A 17,481-nucleotide genomic window follows, 5' to 3' on the forward strand; every position below is an offset into this window, starting at 1 on the left:
CTTGGAAAACAGAGAGACTTGGTTGCTGTATTTCACTCTGTGGTCCAAAATCTGCTGTTACTGCTTCCTTTCTCTTCTACTAGAAACTCAAAAGAAGGCCTAAAAGTACTTTAGAAATCACAAGGGGGGAACAGTGTAAAATATCTCCTAGGGCAGTACCTCTTGCCTGCATCATATGCTGTAAACTTTGTACCTAATGTCTTTACTACTCAAGCATTTTTCAGTGCGTGCTGAATTTTCATGAAGGCCAAACACACCCTGGGATACCTTCTTCATAACAGAGTACGACTGACATCCATTTCTTGGGTAAAGCACATAGAAATATGCAAAAAGTAAATAAAATAAATATCAAGCACTTCTATTGAAAGAAGGGAGGGGGGCGTGGAGGAGGCAGGAAGTTTTGATTCCGTAAGTGCTTACTCGCAAAAGAGATGCAACATTTCACACGCTGTGTGTGCTATGCACCTTAGCCAGAGCCCTTGCCTGCTGTAGTAGTAAACTAAATGTGTCCCTGCCTTCAGGTGGATACACACTTGAGTCAAACAGGCATGGAACCACCTGTGTTTATACCAGCAAACTTGGTCTTCAAAACCAGGTGACCCCAGGCAAATGGCATATGGGGGAATGGAGCCTGCCTCTGTCTTAAAGCTTTGTGAAATAAGCAAGCTGTCATGGGTCGCAAACATGTGAGGGAGCATTCCTCCCAAACACCTGTGCAGGCACCTGGCTTCAGTGCCTGCGTGTGCTTCAGTTTCCTAGTATGTGCACACACTAAGAATATCATCTTAAACTAAGAGGCCAATGCAGCACCTGTCAGCATATTCACCATGCTCTCTGGGTTTTTAATAGGCACCGTGTATTTTTTTCCAATTTGACCTAAAGCATTTTCTGTTTTAAATGAATCTGAGAAGACTCCAAAGTATGCATTTACACAAAATACAGAGCTTCAAATAAACATACACAAAATTAAACATGTATTAACCAAGAATAAGTGAGCATTTATTGAATTCATTCTGTATCGACCATCTTATGGCAGGATAACCAACTCATACAATAGAGGCCTAAATATTTTCTAAACATTGTTTTAAGTATCCAGCAAAATATTTAATCAGATTGAAAATTAGCAGTGGCAGTTGTTACTCTTCATTATTCTGGCCAGGATTATTTTTTCCCCTTTTAACCATCACTGAGGAACTGTCGAAACACCTCTCTTTTCTTCTCTCTAGTGCAAAAGAAGTCATAGCATTTTCAATGACAGTTTCCAGATCATGTATTTTTCTTAGTCTTAAGGGGGGGAGGGAGGGAGTGAACTCATCCCTTGTTAAACAGTTAAAAAATGAAGTTGCATTTAGGTACCAAATGTAGTGGCAGAAAGATGCCTTGACCGATTCAGATCTGGCAGAAGTTTTGCCATATGTTTTGACTTCTCACAGTTGGATGGAGAATTAAGGATGTTGGTCTGATTTTTCATTTAAATGACTAAAGAAAGACTTCCCGTATTCATATGTGCTGATCATTACGGCACAGGCAGGAGCAACTTTAAACAGCCGTGGAACAATACCTGCCCAGAAAAGAAAGTATTCATTCTCATTTGTTTTCAGACTCGATCACTAGTACCATTTAGTGGTCATAATGTATTGATTCCAGAGTATAGCCCTGTAGAACTGGGATTCTGTGTGTCTGCTTTCCTCAACACACCAACATTACTGACAGAGGCATTACCACTGTCAGAATACTCCGCCCTCACCTCTGCCATCCTGGGTGGCCTGCCTGACTCAGGTGGCTCAGGTGCATCCTGTCTCTGCCCCTTCTGTCTCCCCACAGAGGTGGAGCAGCCTGACGTGCAGGCCTGGTTTGCTCTTGCACAGAAGAGGTGACTGGGGCAGACTCTGCGCCCTCCCGCAAGCAGCAGTGCAAACTTGCTGCTCGCATGGGGCAAGCAGAGGCTAGTGACCTCTCAGATGGGAGGAGAAGAGGTTCAAGAAGTCCTGCATCCTGAAATGGGGGAAGACGGGCACAAAATTCTCTCCGTGGGTATGCATGTCTGTTGCTTTATGTACACAATCTATTCCATAACTGATAGCGTTCACAGAGAAGGAAACATCATATATTTTGTGCATGTTAGCATCTAACAATGACTTGTTAATTAAAATGATATCTCTCTAGTCTGTTCTTTTTTTATTTTTTTTAGAAAGATGTCAAAAGTTTTTACCGGCAAGTAATCCAGCAATCCCATTTTTAGCGACAATTTTCCTCATAACTGCCCAGGTTGATGCACTCTGTGGAACTCAACGTAGTACAACAAAACAACAAATTAAATAACACATAGAATCCAACAGAAAAATATTTTTAAAAATCAGACAATACAGATGTAGTGATTAGGTTTAATTTATCTTATGTTAATTTTATCCATACTATTTATAAAGGATCTTAAATTCATACAGTATAATAATTCCTATAATATTCAAGTTCAAATAGCATGACAAGGAAAAAAAAATGTACTAATGCCTAGGGTAAAATATACAAACAGAGACAATATCCCTTTCTAGAGTAACGGGCAGTACTGAGAAAAGTCACCTAGGTTTCACATGAGCCAGTCCCTCTCCATGTCCCTTTATACATGCAGCTAAAAGAGCATTGTCCTCCAGATTTTTAAATATGGTATTTAAACAGTTTACCTTTTATGGTAAACTGAATCTAAAGGTAAGTTTTGAGAATTAATGTAATAAGAATAAATCCTAAGAATGAGTATAATAATTAAGCCTAGCACACTACGTTTTACATCTAAGTTTACAAAAATAAAATCTCAACAAAATTTTATTTGAGTTTAAGCAAGTATAGGTCTATAAGAGGTGGATTGCAGTGGCCTTGTAGAGCTAATCCAGATACCAAGGAACCTGACTGCAGCAATACCACTGCACTGTAGACATATGCAACTGTTTTAAACGGGGGGATTTTTTGTGCTATTTCACTGTGCACATGCTGTTTTCATTGATCTGTAATATGAAGTTTTCTTTCTTTCTTTCTTTTTTTTTCCCTAGATGAAAGCTAAAATGGTTTCATAGAATGCTGCAAAATGTTTTTGCGGCCATAAAGAAACAATATGTAGATAACGATATGTAGTCAGCATCCAACTCTAACAACTGGATTTGGAAAGAACTTAACTAGTACAAATTATAGCTAACCACACTGAAATTTAAAACATATCTAGTTAATATCGGCCTAATAAGTATTTGGCAGCTACCTGTGATTCAAAGTGGTATTACCAATGAATTCTTACGTTCATCAGCACAAGGAAAAAACTGAAACACAGTAACAATTTTTATTTATTTATTGGTCTTTGACAGTTCTGCGAAAGAAACATATGTCTTTCAACAGGTACACCAGAAAAAAAAAGAATTACCCAAGAGAATGAAACCTTATGCTAAAATGTGAACATTAAGTTTTCATGACATCTTTCTGAACTAGGGCATTTAAAATAGTTTCTAAGCAGAAACTAATGTTTGGTTACTCAGTCTACTTAAGGTTATTTAATCTTAAAGCCACAACCTAATATATTTTCACATTATTGGAAGGTCCTCTCTGTTTCAGGCCCCAAACAATGGAAAAAAAAATAATTTAGATACGACTTGAATTGCTAGAAAATGTAGTGGTGCTCTACTAAACACATTAAAAAAATCCTTTAAAGCTGTTGGAGTAGTCACTAAAATGCCCTCAAAAATAATTTATTTGAAATCACACAAAAAGAAGGTAAAAAATACAGAACCTGAGCAGAGAACTTGCTCTCTGTAGCTTAACTAAAGAAGAATATTGTGAATATACCACTCATAAGAGTTACAGTACTATTTTTATTTTCTATCACTGACTGGTAATGAATCTGAAAATATTTTTTCAATTATTTTAATCTACTCAAAACTCTTTTTTGATAGAGCACTGATGATATGAATGTTATTTTAAAAAATGAAAATTTTCCCTATTTATAAATAAATGTATATAAATTTGCAATTAGTCTGCCTAACTATAATAAAAAAAATAGATTTTTGTGTTTGTATTTTATACCACCATATTTACATACATTGTACTCTACTCACACCTTTTCCCTACTCTCTGTCATTAATAAGCCATTGTGTTTATCCTAGGAGATAAAGATTATCTGATAAGGTGTTCCAATTTGGAAAAGAAAAAAGGCCTAGTAATAGATTTCTAGATAAATTTTAGAAAAGAATTATTTAAAATTCCTATCAAAAGTCCATACACCCAAACATTATGTTTTATTTTTTTCTTCTTTACCATTGCTAAGAGAACCAGCTTCATTGAATGTATTGAACACAAGTATTATTATTATACAGTTCTACGGAAATTGCTGAGTAATTTGAACTAAAGAGAAATATGGGTGTTCAACAAGAAACATGGTTGGAAGACAGTTTAAAACAGCTGTGTAACAATGTAATTAGCAGCACCTTACTTTTTAAGGTCTCACTCTCCCAAAGTTCAGTCTGCCTATGTGTTTTCACTACATCAAATGGCAGAGTTATGACAGCTGCAATCTATTAAGAAAAAAAATTATAGTTTTAATGTTATAGCAGCAGCAATTAAAAACTAATTAAAATTACATTAAACTGTACACAAGTTAAAACTAGATTTGTTATTCCAAGAACCTGCTATTATTGAAGTCTTGTATCCCAGAACACTGTAAATTATTCAGATATACTTAATCAGCTTGAATGCCAGGCCATGTGTGTTTAAAATAGATGCATACTGAAACAAACATAGTGTCTGAGAGAACCATGCAAAACCATACCAACTATAAATAGCTTATCAGCAACAATAATAAGAGTAGAACTAGAAACAGAAAGACATACTTACAGAGCCAGATGCTGCCCCGAAAGTAAAAGCAATAAAAAATGTTGGTTCGTGTGCACCAAGATTCTTGCACATCATCTTCTTGAAGCGTTCATAATTATACCAGTACATTGCTATGGTTATAAAACAAATGAACAAACAAACAAACCTTGCATTACAACACATTGGGATCTCAAACACAGAAATTCAGTACAATTCTTGTATCAACCGAAGATGCAAAAATTCTACTGTGACAACAGGGGCAAAGAGAAACAAAAGCTGAAAACAAACTAAAAGTGTTCTCTGTTACTATCCATTGATAGCCCACCCAGCTCCCCTTATTGAATTCCCTTTGGAATATACACATATTCCAAATTTCTTCATATGATTCGAATTACCTTAATCATTTTGTCATTCCCATAAAGTAACTCCTACCTTAATACAATCCAACACAAGCACTGCAAAACTCATAACATTTTTTTGTAAATGTGATTTAATATGAATCGACAAGTAAGTTTCTGATTATTTCCTATGTATTCAGGGATATTTTACACATTTCATAGCTCTCACTAATTCTACAAAAATGTGTTTCATACAAAATGAAAGGTTCCTCACGGCTGTCTCATAGTCTTGAGACACAGAGTATAGCATTTCATTCTGGCACAAGCAGGAAATGTGATTTTGCTCTCTGGAATCACTAAGGGGAGGCTTGTCTTTGAAAGTCCTCACAGAGGCATTCTGAGGAGTAACTTCTAGGAATAACATCTGTTTCTGTTCTGCTGAAATAAACTGCACTCTTTCTACTTTGATGAGTTTTAGTTAGAATGCAGATGCTACTGAGCTGAACTAGAGTGATTCCTTGTGGCAGTTGGTTAAATAAATGCTACAAATGACAGTTGCAGATGAAAGATGGCTGTGCCTTGTTCAGCACCGAGTTCTGTAGGTGGTGGCAGCAGAGAAATATCAAAGTGTTTTCTTGCTGTGGAAACCACAAGTCTCTAAAGTTTTGCAGAAGTAGATGTAAGTGGTATCTCAGAAGGGTTTGAGGAAAACCTGCTAGTGAAATGTATGTAATCCTAATTTAGTATAAATTGTGAAAATCCAAAACTTTGAGCACCTGCAAGATTCCCTTCCCTACATACACTTCACGTTTATGTTCTCTGCAACACTGCTTAAAGAAGTCATTCAACTATTATTGTTAACCCAATTCTTGTGCTTATGGACATTCACAGCTTAAGTTTTATTTAGTCAGCTAGCTGTCCCGGGAACCTTCTTGGAGCATATCATCCACACTTGGGCTAGTAACACAGTGGGGTTCTAATTACGCTGTGCTGTTGGTATGGTCATTCTGTGCTACCTGAGTGTTTTCACAAAGCAGCTGCTTTCTTAATACAAATTGTTACACTGGCTTTAATTCCTCTTGAAAAAGCTAATTTGAGCAAACTGCAGCAAAGGCACAGAATGTGCTGTAAAAACACGAGAAGCCATCATGCTGTTGGTATATCACTCAAAGTGCTATGACTGAAAGTAGTAAGGGGACATATTTTAACTGCATAGAGAGTACTTATAAGAAGAAAAGATTAGAAAATATATTTTGAAATGGCATTAATCATTAAACATGCATAGTTTTATATCATCAGAGTTTTGTGGCATTTAATTTTGGCGTTAAAACAAAATCCATCTTCCTTCCCTCATGCACTTGCTTGCTCATTCCTGGCTCTTTAATGATAATCCTTAACCTATAAGGCAGTAGCTGCATGTTAACATGTGCCTCTGCCTCTCCAGCATCCCGCTAGAACCTACGTAGGATTGGGCACAGACAAGTGCCTGCTGGCTTTAAGTGAATGCCAAAGCAGCATGGAGATTGACTTAAAATCAGTGGAGAGGTTTTGGAGTGCTGGAAGGACAGCAGGCATGGATGTAAGAATCCGGAGAGAGTAAAGAACGCACACACCCCACCGTACTGCTCTTTCCATTCTGTTAAAAGTAGTAAAGGGAAAGATGACTGGCTCCTGCCACGCTGATACAGACAAAAATCAGTAAGAGAACAAGAGTTTCTACTTGAATTCAGACAACAGGAGTTAGATGAAGGATTTTAGAGTTCCCTTCTGAAGCTTAGCAGAAGAGCCTAAAGGAATGATGCACTTGGCAGACAGGGAAAACAAGTAAATTACAAATAAATATTGAACAGGAAGCCCTTTAGGCAAAAGCCTCAGATGCATTCTGAATTCTGTTATCTAAGCCTTAGAGAAAGCATGTTGCCATAGGTTCAGAAGCCTTCCCTATGACAAAAGGTTAAATTAAGTCCCAACAGGGACCACCATCCTTTAGCAGGAAATGAAGTCTAAGCTCATTTTTCAAACTCCTACAGGTCGCAAAGCAAAAGAAAACAGGGTATTATTCATTCTGAAAACAAAACAGCTGAAATAGCAGTTAAATTAGTTAACAGAGCTAAGTTAAGTGTCCTTTTTAACTAAATATCCAAATCACCCCCACTCATCATGTAGTTACTTTGTTCACAGCCAATCTAAAATTTTCCATGAGGTCTGCATCTAAATGTACTCTAATCCCATAAGAGTTCAAACCAAGGAGTGCTCCACCAGACTGTTTAGAAGCTCCAATTAAATTAGACATCAGATTATTTTACGAATGAGATAAGAGAACAAAAGAGAACAAAGATATCAGGACAAACCTTTCAAGGGTTTTCTGCCTCCAAAAATGGGTTTGAAGAGTTTTTTGGGGCCGACACAAGGTGTTCAAAGCTGTTATTCCTGATACTATCCAAGGGACAGAAATTGCTTCAAAAACAATTGATGCTTGATGATCCACAAGTGTTCTGACAGGGAAGGGTTCTCACTACTGTCATTAACAACTGGGAACACTGTCCTTAAGCAGTCTTGTCCAGTTACCTCTGTAGGTCCGGAGACAGCAGAGCTTTAACAAAATGGGAGAAACCACCATCTCCCCTGTTCCAGTTATCTTAAAGAATAGCTTAAGGCTAGCTATGCTCTGGATCAGACTTTTTCTTTTAGACTTTCAGCTTTGAAGCTTCGCTAACAAGTTGTGCTCTAGTTTCATCTTGTTTTGGAGCAGTTATACGAACTAATTCATCTTGGTAACAAAAATGTCTGAATACACTAGTGTGTCACCCTGTATTTGTACGTGTTTTCAGGATCAAGGATCAGAACACATATATGCAGCATGTCCCTCTATAAGGAAATAGCTACTATACCTACAACAGAAAAAAAATCCTACTGAAAGTCTTCAAAAATGGTCATTACATAAGCTAAAGATGAGAAGAAAGAGTCTGAAAATAGATAAAAGGAAAGTAACAAAGAACCCTATCTGGCATTCACAAACACACACACACACAAAAAAATAGAAAAAACACTAAAATGATAACACGTAAATCTCAGTCCTTCTTAAAGATAGCCATTAAAACTACATAAAAAAAATAGAAAAAGTCTTAAAGTAATCATGAATAGACATGTCTTACATAACACAATGTTGCACCTGAAATAAACCCCACCTGAGAAAGGCACATCTCTGAGAACAGTAGAACTCCAGCCTCTCCACAGGGAAAGCCACCCATCTGTAGCCACTTTACTGCTGATGCACATGTGCAATTGCTTGTAGGACAACTTCCGATACTGCATTCTAGTTCTGATCAGCTCCAGGGGGCTCACTACAGTAACTGAACCAACTGAAAATGAGAGAAATGTGGGCTGTTTAAAAATTGAGATTTACTATTAACATTTCCTGTTCATTAAAAAGTCAGGTTTCACATTGTTTTATATATTTGATTTATAGAATCATAGAACCATGGAATGGTTTGGGTTGGAAGGAATATTACAAATCACCCAGTTCCAACCCCCTGCCATGGGCAGGGACACCTCCCACCAGACCAGGTTGCCCAAAGCCCCATCCAGCCTGGCCTTGAGCACCTCCAGGGATGGGGCATCCACAGCTTCCCTGGGCAGCCTGTGCCAGTGCCTCACCACCCTCTGAGTGAAGAATTTCTTCCTTATATTTAATCTAAGCCTACCCTCTTTTAGTTCAAAGCCATTACTCCTTGTCCTGTCAGTACACCCCCTGACAAAGAGTCCCTCCCCATTGTTCCGGTAGGCCCCCTTTAGGTACTGGCAGGCCATTGTAAGGTCTCCCTGGAGCTTTCTCTTCTCATGTTGAGCTTCTCATCCACCAACACCTCCAGGTCCTTCTCCTCAGGGCTGCTCTCAATCAATTCTCCACCCAGCCTGTATTTGTGCTTGGGATTGCCCTCTCCCAGGTGCAGGACCCTGCACTTGGCCTTGTTGAACCTCAGGAGGTTCGCACAGGCCCAAGCCTGTCAAGGTCCACAGCATAACAGCTGTTATTCTACCAGTCGCTCTCACAGCTGTCACAAGTAGAATGAGGAACTGCACTGTCAGAGGTTTCTAAGAAAGCCAAAAAAGACCCAAGCTACTTTTACAATAGATGGACAAAAGCATAAATGAAAGTAAGAAAATATAAAAGCAAATTCAGTAAAAATAAAACCAGTACGAGTCCAATTGTCATTTTCCTTGTAATTACCTGTGCAGCTTCCACTATAGAAAAGAAATGTTTGATATTAGATTCACCACAGAACTGTCTTAAATTAAACCATCTTAGGTAAAATATCCAAAGATGTAAAATTTTGAATGGATTATAAATGTTGTGAAACTATAATAGCAAAAATAAATCACACCATTCCATATGAGAGTCCTATGTTATCCAAAAAAATATGGTAAATTGGAGTCTTCTTTCCTATGCTCAGCTCTGTGTAATATTATCCCTTATTTACAGCCACAGTTAATTTTCTCAAGGGAAAGGGAAAGAAGAAAAAGAAAGAGAAGGAGAAGGAGAAGGAGAAAGAGAAAAGAGCATACAGGTATTTTATTTCATTTTTTTCTTTAAACAGATGGGTACTTACATCTGCTTAAGGAACCTGCAACTATTGGAATGTGGTCATTATCCTTTCCTAGTCTGGACTTCAGAGCTTCACTCAGTTGGTCATAGCAGGTGAAATAGATAACTGTGGTAGGAAGTGCTATTATTCTAAAGTAAAAAAGAAGGAATTTAAATTAGTACAAAGAAAGCAGGAGCTTAAAGTCCACCATCTTGTGTGGATATTTTGCTGAAAAAAGAAGAAATCAAATTTTAGCCGTGAGCTGTTATGTATAAAGAAAAAGCATTAATTCACAGAATCACAGAATCAGAATCACATAGCTTTGATTCACTGCCTCTAGCTTACAGTTTCAAATTCACAAATTTCCTAGTCTTCCTAGTTTTCTAGTTTTTCACATTATTAGGAAAAAAATAAGTAAAATGATGGTGGATTATCTGCCAAAATTTATTTCATGTCAGCTTCAGAACTGTTCCAATAAAGGAAAGAAATAGAAAGATCTGAATAGGAAGCAAACAAACCTTGTGGAGGTAGTCACTAACCTTACATTTTTATTCATTTAACAAGTGGAAGAGTATTTTCTCTATCTTAATCAACACTTATGATTTAATAAAAAGTGTGCCAATGTGTTCCACTAGGTTCTATGACTTGGAACAGGATGGCTGTTACGTAACACTTACGTGTCTTACAAGATGCGATTTTAATACACGTTGCATTTGACCACTTTCTTGGATCACTCATGGAGCAGGACATGATTATAGAGGTCTTAGTTACAATCTGCACCAGGTTAATATAATTATAAAACACAAAACAGATTGAGGCTGTTTATCCTAAAAAGGTCATGTGGAGACTTGATAATATTTAAATATGTAAATTGCTCTTGTAGAGAGAAAAGTGTTTTCCATGGCAAAGTTGGACAGAAAAAAAAAATACAGTTCTTTGGAAGAAGATTCAAGATAGGTGTTTAAAAAAAATGTAAGTAAGGGTAATGAGGTACAAGACTGGAGCGTCTGTGGAAACAGCTGTGTTGCACATTGCAGGTCATCAGTAACAATCTAGGCTAACAAATATCTATCAAAGTCTAACATTCTCTGACAATCGTGTTCGATCCTGTGATTCGCTAATGCTGTCAAGGGGATGGTTACAGTAAGGATACCACTTCTAAAAGGCAGAATGAAAAGACTGATGTCCCTGTTTAAGTACTGGGAATACATCAAAGAGGTTTCCAGGAGAAATTTCAAGAACTGGAGGAGATTATACTGTCTTCAAATGTTTACCGAAGTCTTAAAATCACTTATTTGTCTAAAAACGAAGTAAACTTTGACAGTACAATCCATAAATTGTTACCAAAAAAAAAATAAAATTCAACTTACAGTGTTGGTGGAAGTCCACTCCACAGTGATTTAATTCCTTCTATTTTAATAATTTTTACAAATGCATCCTAAAAATATAACCAGGCAAACAATAATAATTAGCTGCAAAGCTTTTATTAAAAATACATTTCTAAAATTGCTTATCATTCTAAGATCATAATTTTGTAATTTCTTGTGCTAGCCATCAAATTTAATTATACAAATGGTTCCACTGAAGTGAACAGAAATATTTGTGCTTGAAATTACAAACTTCCTTCAAATTTTACAGGGCCAAAGCAGCAAGTTTTTGTTGGTTACTGACAGCCCTGTGAATAGGCTGTTTTCAGAACAAATACAGCACAGCAACAACATATGGAAACTCCACCAAACCAGTCAACTAGAATATTTTTTAAATAAATAACAAAATTTCTAGGTATGGAATAGAAATTCACTTTTCCTGATTCTTCAACACTTGCTTTCTCTGACAAGGTGACAAAATATTTTTAAAATATATATTGTATGCAATATATCTGGAAGCTTACAACTATTATCACAGCTGTCCCATACATTTCCCAATCCACTGAGAGCAGAGGAACACTGAACTTTGAAGGACATTCAATTGAAATCATCTTCAAAAGACAAACTTCCAAATATTAGGATACCTAATATTCTTAAACTTTTCTGGGGGAAGAAACTGAGATTTGATGGAGTAGAATATGCTCAGTATGTCCTTATTACAAGGCCTCAGAAGATACAGAGCTGACAGGCCACAAAAGGACTATGAATTGAACTCAAAGGAAGAAAAAGGCAAAGAGCTTTAGAGGAGACAGCCTTGATGGACAGATCAGCTGAGCATTGTGAAAACAATTTACAATTTACAAGACACAATTTATCAAGCCTGACTTGAAAAAATGGAGCTTTGAGATACCCCAAAGGTCTTAACACAATTTGACAAAAAAGACATTTTAGACAAAAAAAAAAAAAGGACAGAAAAAGGCATACTAGTATCTTGTTTTCTCTATGTTTATTTTGTATCAGTTAGTATCAAACATATGACAAATATTAACATATAATATATAAAAATAATTATAAATATATAAAATGTATATAAATAAATACAAATAAATCATAAATGAAATATAAATAAATTATAAACAGAAAATCAACAAATATACAATCCAGAAAGATAGAGATAGAAGATTGGAGAAAGAATGCAACTAAATCCAGTGCCTGTACAGCATATTTATGTACCTTATTAATTGCATGGGCAAATATAGCAGAACTTTTTTATAGTTCAAGCATTGGCAAACGACAATGTCCACAACATTTTTTTTTACTGCACAATTGGTCAGGTCTTGTTATTTATTTATTTATTTATTTATTTTTGATGAAAGGAAGTCCAGTGACATGACAGTCATTCTTCATGAATTATTTTGTCACAGCAAAACTGGGCATATAATAATGTCAGTGAGAAAACTAAGCTGTTTTCTAAAAATTATACAGTAAAGTTAATTGAAAGCTTCAGGCAAGTTATTAATTAAAAAAAAATTAACACTGTAAAACCATTCAAGGAGACATTTCACAAACATTTCATTCTTCTCAAATATTTAATTCTGAAAAATCCTTGATCACATGTAATTTAATTGCATAGTCAAACAAAATGTTGATTAATGACTCAGAATCAACATCTCTGACATCAATTCTGTTTCAGGTGTCTGGGTAAGTCCTAGTCCTACAAGTTACATTGGGTCCAGAATCTGACACATGAACTTAACTTTAAAAAACTATCTGCATCGTTCGTTCATTTCAAGAGCATACTTGGAGGTCTACAGACAGAAGAGACATAAACAGGTAGAGACAATCGGTACCTGCAATCAGCAACTACCAGCAATATAGTTCAAGTGGGGAAAATAAAACCGCAGAGAGAGTACTATGTGAGGAATGCTGTGCAGCTGCTCTCTTATATGTCTTATGAACGGAATTTGTATTTTCATGAAGGTATCATTAATCATTATCTAAACTACACAGCGTAACTGCATGAATACCTTCTCAAACGATAAAAGGTTCTACCAAAACTTAAAATAAATAAATAAATAAATTTACATTATGCCATTTAGAAAATGTTTACAACGTGCAATTTTATATAAATATGAATTGTTCTTACCAATGTCCCTTTGAAATGTCCATTTTTCCTATACCAGCCTTTGATGTCCCCGCTCTCACAAACACATATATGATCCATAAGGCCATTGGAGTATACAAAACACTTTCCTAATGAAATGGTGTATAAGAATACAGTTAATAATTGTGAGATTGTTCTCACTCAGCAGCAATTCCAAAACAGATATAGTAGCAAGATAGATTTATTTCTGGTTAGACAAACAGGGATAAAATGACTTTGGAAAGTCAATGTCAATGAACTAGGTAAAAGAAAGGAGAAAACAAAGGTACTTCTCAGAGTGCCAGACTAAATGGAACTGCCCTCACTAGCTGAAGGAGACAAGTTTATGTTATGCTACCATCTGTTGAAGGCTAAAAACAGCTGTGCAGCAACAGTGACATGCATCCTGAATAGCACTGTTGTATGTAACTATGTAAATATCTTTCGGATTTTCAAATCTTTTATTAAGCATTCTCTGCATCCATGTTATGGGTGGAGATAGATAATCTTACATAATAATGTATTTGTCCCAGATCATCCTCTCTACTTGTTTTTGGTTTCTTCTACATCGTGTCCTTTGAATGTTTGATAAAACACTATATCGACATTACAAAACCTACTTTGAGTCCCACATCACATTTTCGAACTTTTGAAGAATTTAGAATTTACTAAAGAACCAGGATAGAAGACACAAGTATTTTTCCCAGTTTATGTCAAGAGTGACTGCAAATATTCATCTCCACATACAACATGGAACTTCCACAGAAGTCATCTCCTTTCCTTTTTAATATCATTTATTAATTACAATTAAATTGTAGGAATCATTGGCGTATCCTTGAGTACACAATGTATTAATCTATCAAGAACCTAGGCGACAAGTGACTTCGGTATGATTCACTACTCTTTTTCAAATCTCTTTGGATTTTGGAGGAGAGGAACTTTGTTATAGTATCATGATCATATTAGCCCTCTGATGAAATATTAGTTATTTAGTAATAGCTTTTTTTTTCTCAGTTGAGTAATAATTGTACATTTCTTCCACAATGAGAATACTGAGGAAGAGAGAAAATATAGCCTATTTTAAATGATATATATTTATGAGATAGTTTCCACTATCACTGTTTTGCCACTTTCAGTGGCACATTTTTTCTTTAACAATTTTAGTATTGTGGAGTTTTTTTTTTTTTTTTTTTCCCCTCACTGACTCTGAAGAAACAAATGTAACTATTGGAAACAAATAAAGCCGTTCTGCTGCTTAGCATTTTGATAATTATCAGGTAGGTGTAACAGCAAAGATTGAAGTGTGTCCTCAATTACAGCACGTTTTAATTTACCTTTGGGGAATGGATTGCTTTGGGCTTGCAGTCGAGTTTTGACAACATGAAGAGGAGTTACTAAAATGAAACAAAGGAGCCATTTAGAAACCTTGTATACTCTGAAAAGAAGCTACAAATGTCTCATCATGAACTTCTTCTACAAAAAAAAAAAACAAAAAAACAAAAAAACAACTGTTTTACAAGGTAATCAGTCACAAACAAACAAACAAACAAAAACTACATATATATCCTGTGTTTGCAAGTGACCAAATAAATCTTTTCTAATTTGCTAACAGTTGCACTGACAACAAATGTTAGAGATACAAAAAGCTCTTCAAAAAACTATTGTGTCATCTTGTATGAAAGTGTTAAAAGTTGTGCTATTATGCTCTACTGGTAATGGTCTGTAAGTGGTATACCACAAGGCATGTAAGATAAGGTTTTGGCCTCAAGCATTTTATTGTCATTATACCGTATGTCCTGTGATGGTAGGAAAAAATATTACAGCTTTTTATTTTTTACAGTAAAATATTACAGCACTTTTCATATGTTTATTCTTTTTTGTTAATCTGATTTTAATAGTAATGTTCAAAGGAAAAATATTAAATTCATGATTCTCTTTCCTCTGTGTAAAGAAGATCCAAAACTTTAGAGCTATTGAAAAGGAAATGAAGCTTTAGTGAACATTTTATTGATTTCCCTCCAGAACTTGAATTTTTTTACAGGCAGAGATATTGAACACTGCAGTGGCTTGTCAGCTGGACCACTCTTCAGCCTCTCCTGATTACACTGACTCAGGGCTACCTATGTACAATCAGCTAGTGCCACCTGAGTCTGTAAGGTATCAAAAATATCTATACAGTTGACATATATAACACTGGATGTACAACTTTATGAAGCAGCAGCTGGAGGCTGGGTTAAATACTCTAGCATGTGTTTTATTTGCTTAGCATCACCGGACACATGGTATAATGACAGAATAAAAAGACTAAAAATTTGACAAGGTCCTAGGTAAAATCCTATTTCATAAAAAATCTGGAAGGTTTGGGGTGGGGGGTGGGGTAATCCAGATTATCCAGAATTTTGAAAGACTATCAGAAAGCTACCCTTAAAACTGCTTAGGGAAAACAAACAAACAAACCACAAAATGCTTTGACAGTGTAGGACACCGCAGCAAATAAATTGATCTTACTACTGAAGTGGTAACGTGAAGAGGACCTTTCACAGTGGCACGTCTTGCAGGATTCATTTTGTACTGTAAAGTAAACCTTTATTTAAAATCTATTTTTTTAAACAGCAGAAGGTATGGAAAACCATTTTTGTTATTACTTTGTTTCTTTCAGAAACCAGGCAATAAATTACTACACCAAAAGACATAGAATTAAAGAGTTAAAATTACTGTCGTTTTCAGAAATAGTTAACAATTATCAAGGACAGGAAAGATTTCAGTCAACCACCATGTTTGTTAAAATACAAAAGAATTATGAGAAAACTATCTAAAACCACCCTTATTGAACATATTAGCAGAAGGTTATAAACCACATATATGCAGATGTCTTGCTGAATTGAACTGAAGAGTAATCACTTTGCAAAGATTCTCTCTGTGGCAAGCTTAATAAGCCTTACCAAATAATGATGTAATTATAGCTCCACAACAAGAAGCTATTGCTTGCTGAATACTGGTTGTTTTACTGAAGTTACCATTACTCATTTCAGCCATGGCTTTATCCTTGGAGAAGAAAAACCTGTTAAGGAACAGAAAAATATATTGCAAGACTTTGTTCAAAACTTGCAGAAGAATCAAGGGAAAAAATATTTTTAATTTTTGTTCAAAACTTGCAGAAGAATCAAGGGAAAAAATATTTTTAATTTTCATTAATATATTGCACATAAGCGGCAATAACCTAAATATTAGTTTTCTACCTGTACACAAGGATCTCCAAGAATATTTGCACCATGCTTTTCATACAACCCAAGTTTTCTAAATTATCGTAAATCTTCCCAAACATTTTTACATGAAAGGCAATGTTTAGACTGTTTGTAAACTACATTAAATAGTTAGTATGTATTACCTCTTGCTGCAACAAAGGGTTTAGGATCTTGTAAACTATCTGCAGACAGATAAATGCCCAACCTGTGGCCCACTAGCTGTAGCACAGCAGAATAATTCGTCTAGCCCTCCTCTTGCTTCTGTTGTTCCTGCGAGAAAATCCAGAGAGGTCTCCTGGTGATCCAAGCTGCAGCCCGCTGGTGATGACTTCCTGGCAAACTGCTCATACAATAAACAGCGACTATCTAGCATTAATGAGCATTAATGCTGCCTTTGAGTGTTAATTCCTTGGACAAATCCTGATGCATAGCTGCATAGGCAAGGTACGGCTGCACACCTTTGAAATGTACACACGGGATCTAAAAATATATTTCTATATCTATCATATATAAAATTATATAATATATATATCATTAGAATCTGTAACTAGCCAGGACAGGAAAATAAAATCATTAAAAAAAGAAATAATAAAAACAACCCCAAAAACCACACAATAAACCAATTTTCGGGACATGAAATCAGAAATAGAGGAGTATCTTTAGAAATGCATGCACACTAAGTGCAGTTGTGACTTTGTTAGCTTGTGACTTTGTTAGTTTGCACTGATCCACGCTTTTTATTTGATCTACAGGAACGTAATGTTTTTTTTGCTTTCGCTAAGTTTAAGAGGGAAGGTGAGATGATTAAGCTGCGCGTAACAAGACTTGTCTCCCGGATGCAAACGTGCTACCCTGGGGACGGTTGCCTTTTCCAACGTGCTTTTCGTTTTATTTTAAGATCACTTTCAAAACGAGCGAGTGGGGCTGGGACCTCTGAGGGAAGCACGGCTGTCAGTC

General features: G+C 35.9%; 1 protein-coding gene across 1 annotated transcript; it reads right to left on the reverse strand.

The window, feature by feature from the left end:
• Nucleotides 1-29: 29 nt before the first annotated feature.
• Nucleotides 30-17,469, reverse strand: SLC25A40 (solute carrier family 25 member 40). Its single transcript, XM_080582518.1, has 12 exons — nucleotides 17,376-17,469; nucleotides 16,668-16,794; nucleotides 16,222-16,340; nucleotides 14,614-14,673; nucleotides 13,283-13,389; nucleotides 11,140-11,207; nucleotides 9,794-9,918; nucleotides 8,372-8,545; nucleotides 4,867-4,976; nucleotides 4,466-4,547; nucleotides 2,213-2,287; nucleotides 30-1,561 (listed from the first exon to the last, which is right to left on the reverse strand). The coding sequence occupies exons 3-12, from the start codon at nucleotides 16,313-16,315 to the stop codon at nucleotides 1,446-1,448; spliced, it is 1,011 nt and encodes a 336-aa protein (XP_080438644.1). The 5' UTR covers nucleotides 16,316-16,340; nucleotides 16,668-16,794; nucleotides 17,376-17,469; the 3' UTR covers nucleotides 30-1,445.
• Between the last annotated feature and the right edge of the window lie 12 nt (nucleotides 17,470-17,481).

Source organism: Anser brachyrhynchus, assembly GCF_964034855.1.
Source record: "Anser brachyrhynchus genome assembly, chromosome: 2".
Taxonomy (NCBI): domain Eukaryota; kingdom Metazoa; phylum Chordata; class Aves; order Anseriformes; family Anatidae; genus Anser; species Anser brachyrhynchus.

What these genes read in the sequence shown, in the direction of transcription:
- SLC25A40 (XM_080582518.1), bottom strand. Translation starts at nt 16,315, where the DNA reads ATGGCTGAAATGAGTAATGGTAACTTCAGTAAAACAACCAGTATTCAG. An exon ending in TATAATTACATCATTATTTG is followed by an intron (nt 14,674 to 16,221) that starts GTAAGGCTTATT and finishes GTTTCATTTTAG; the next exon opens with TAACTCCTCTTCATGTTGTC. An exon ending in TGCAGGTTCCTTAAGCAGAT is followed by an intron (nt 8,546 to 9,793) that starts GTAAGTACCCAT and finishes TCTCATTTTCAG; the next exon opens with TTGGTTCAGTTACTGTAGTG.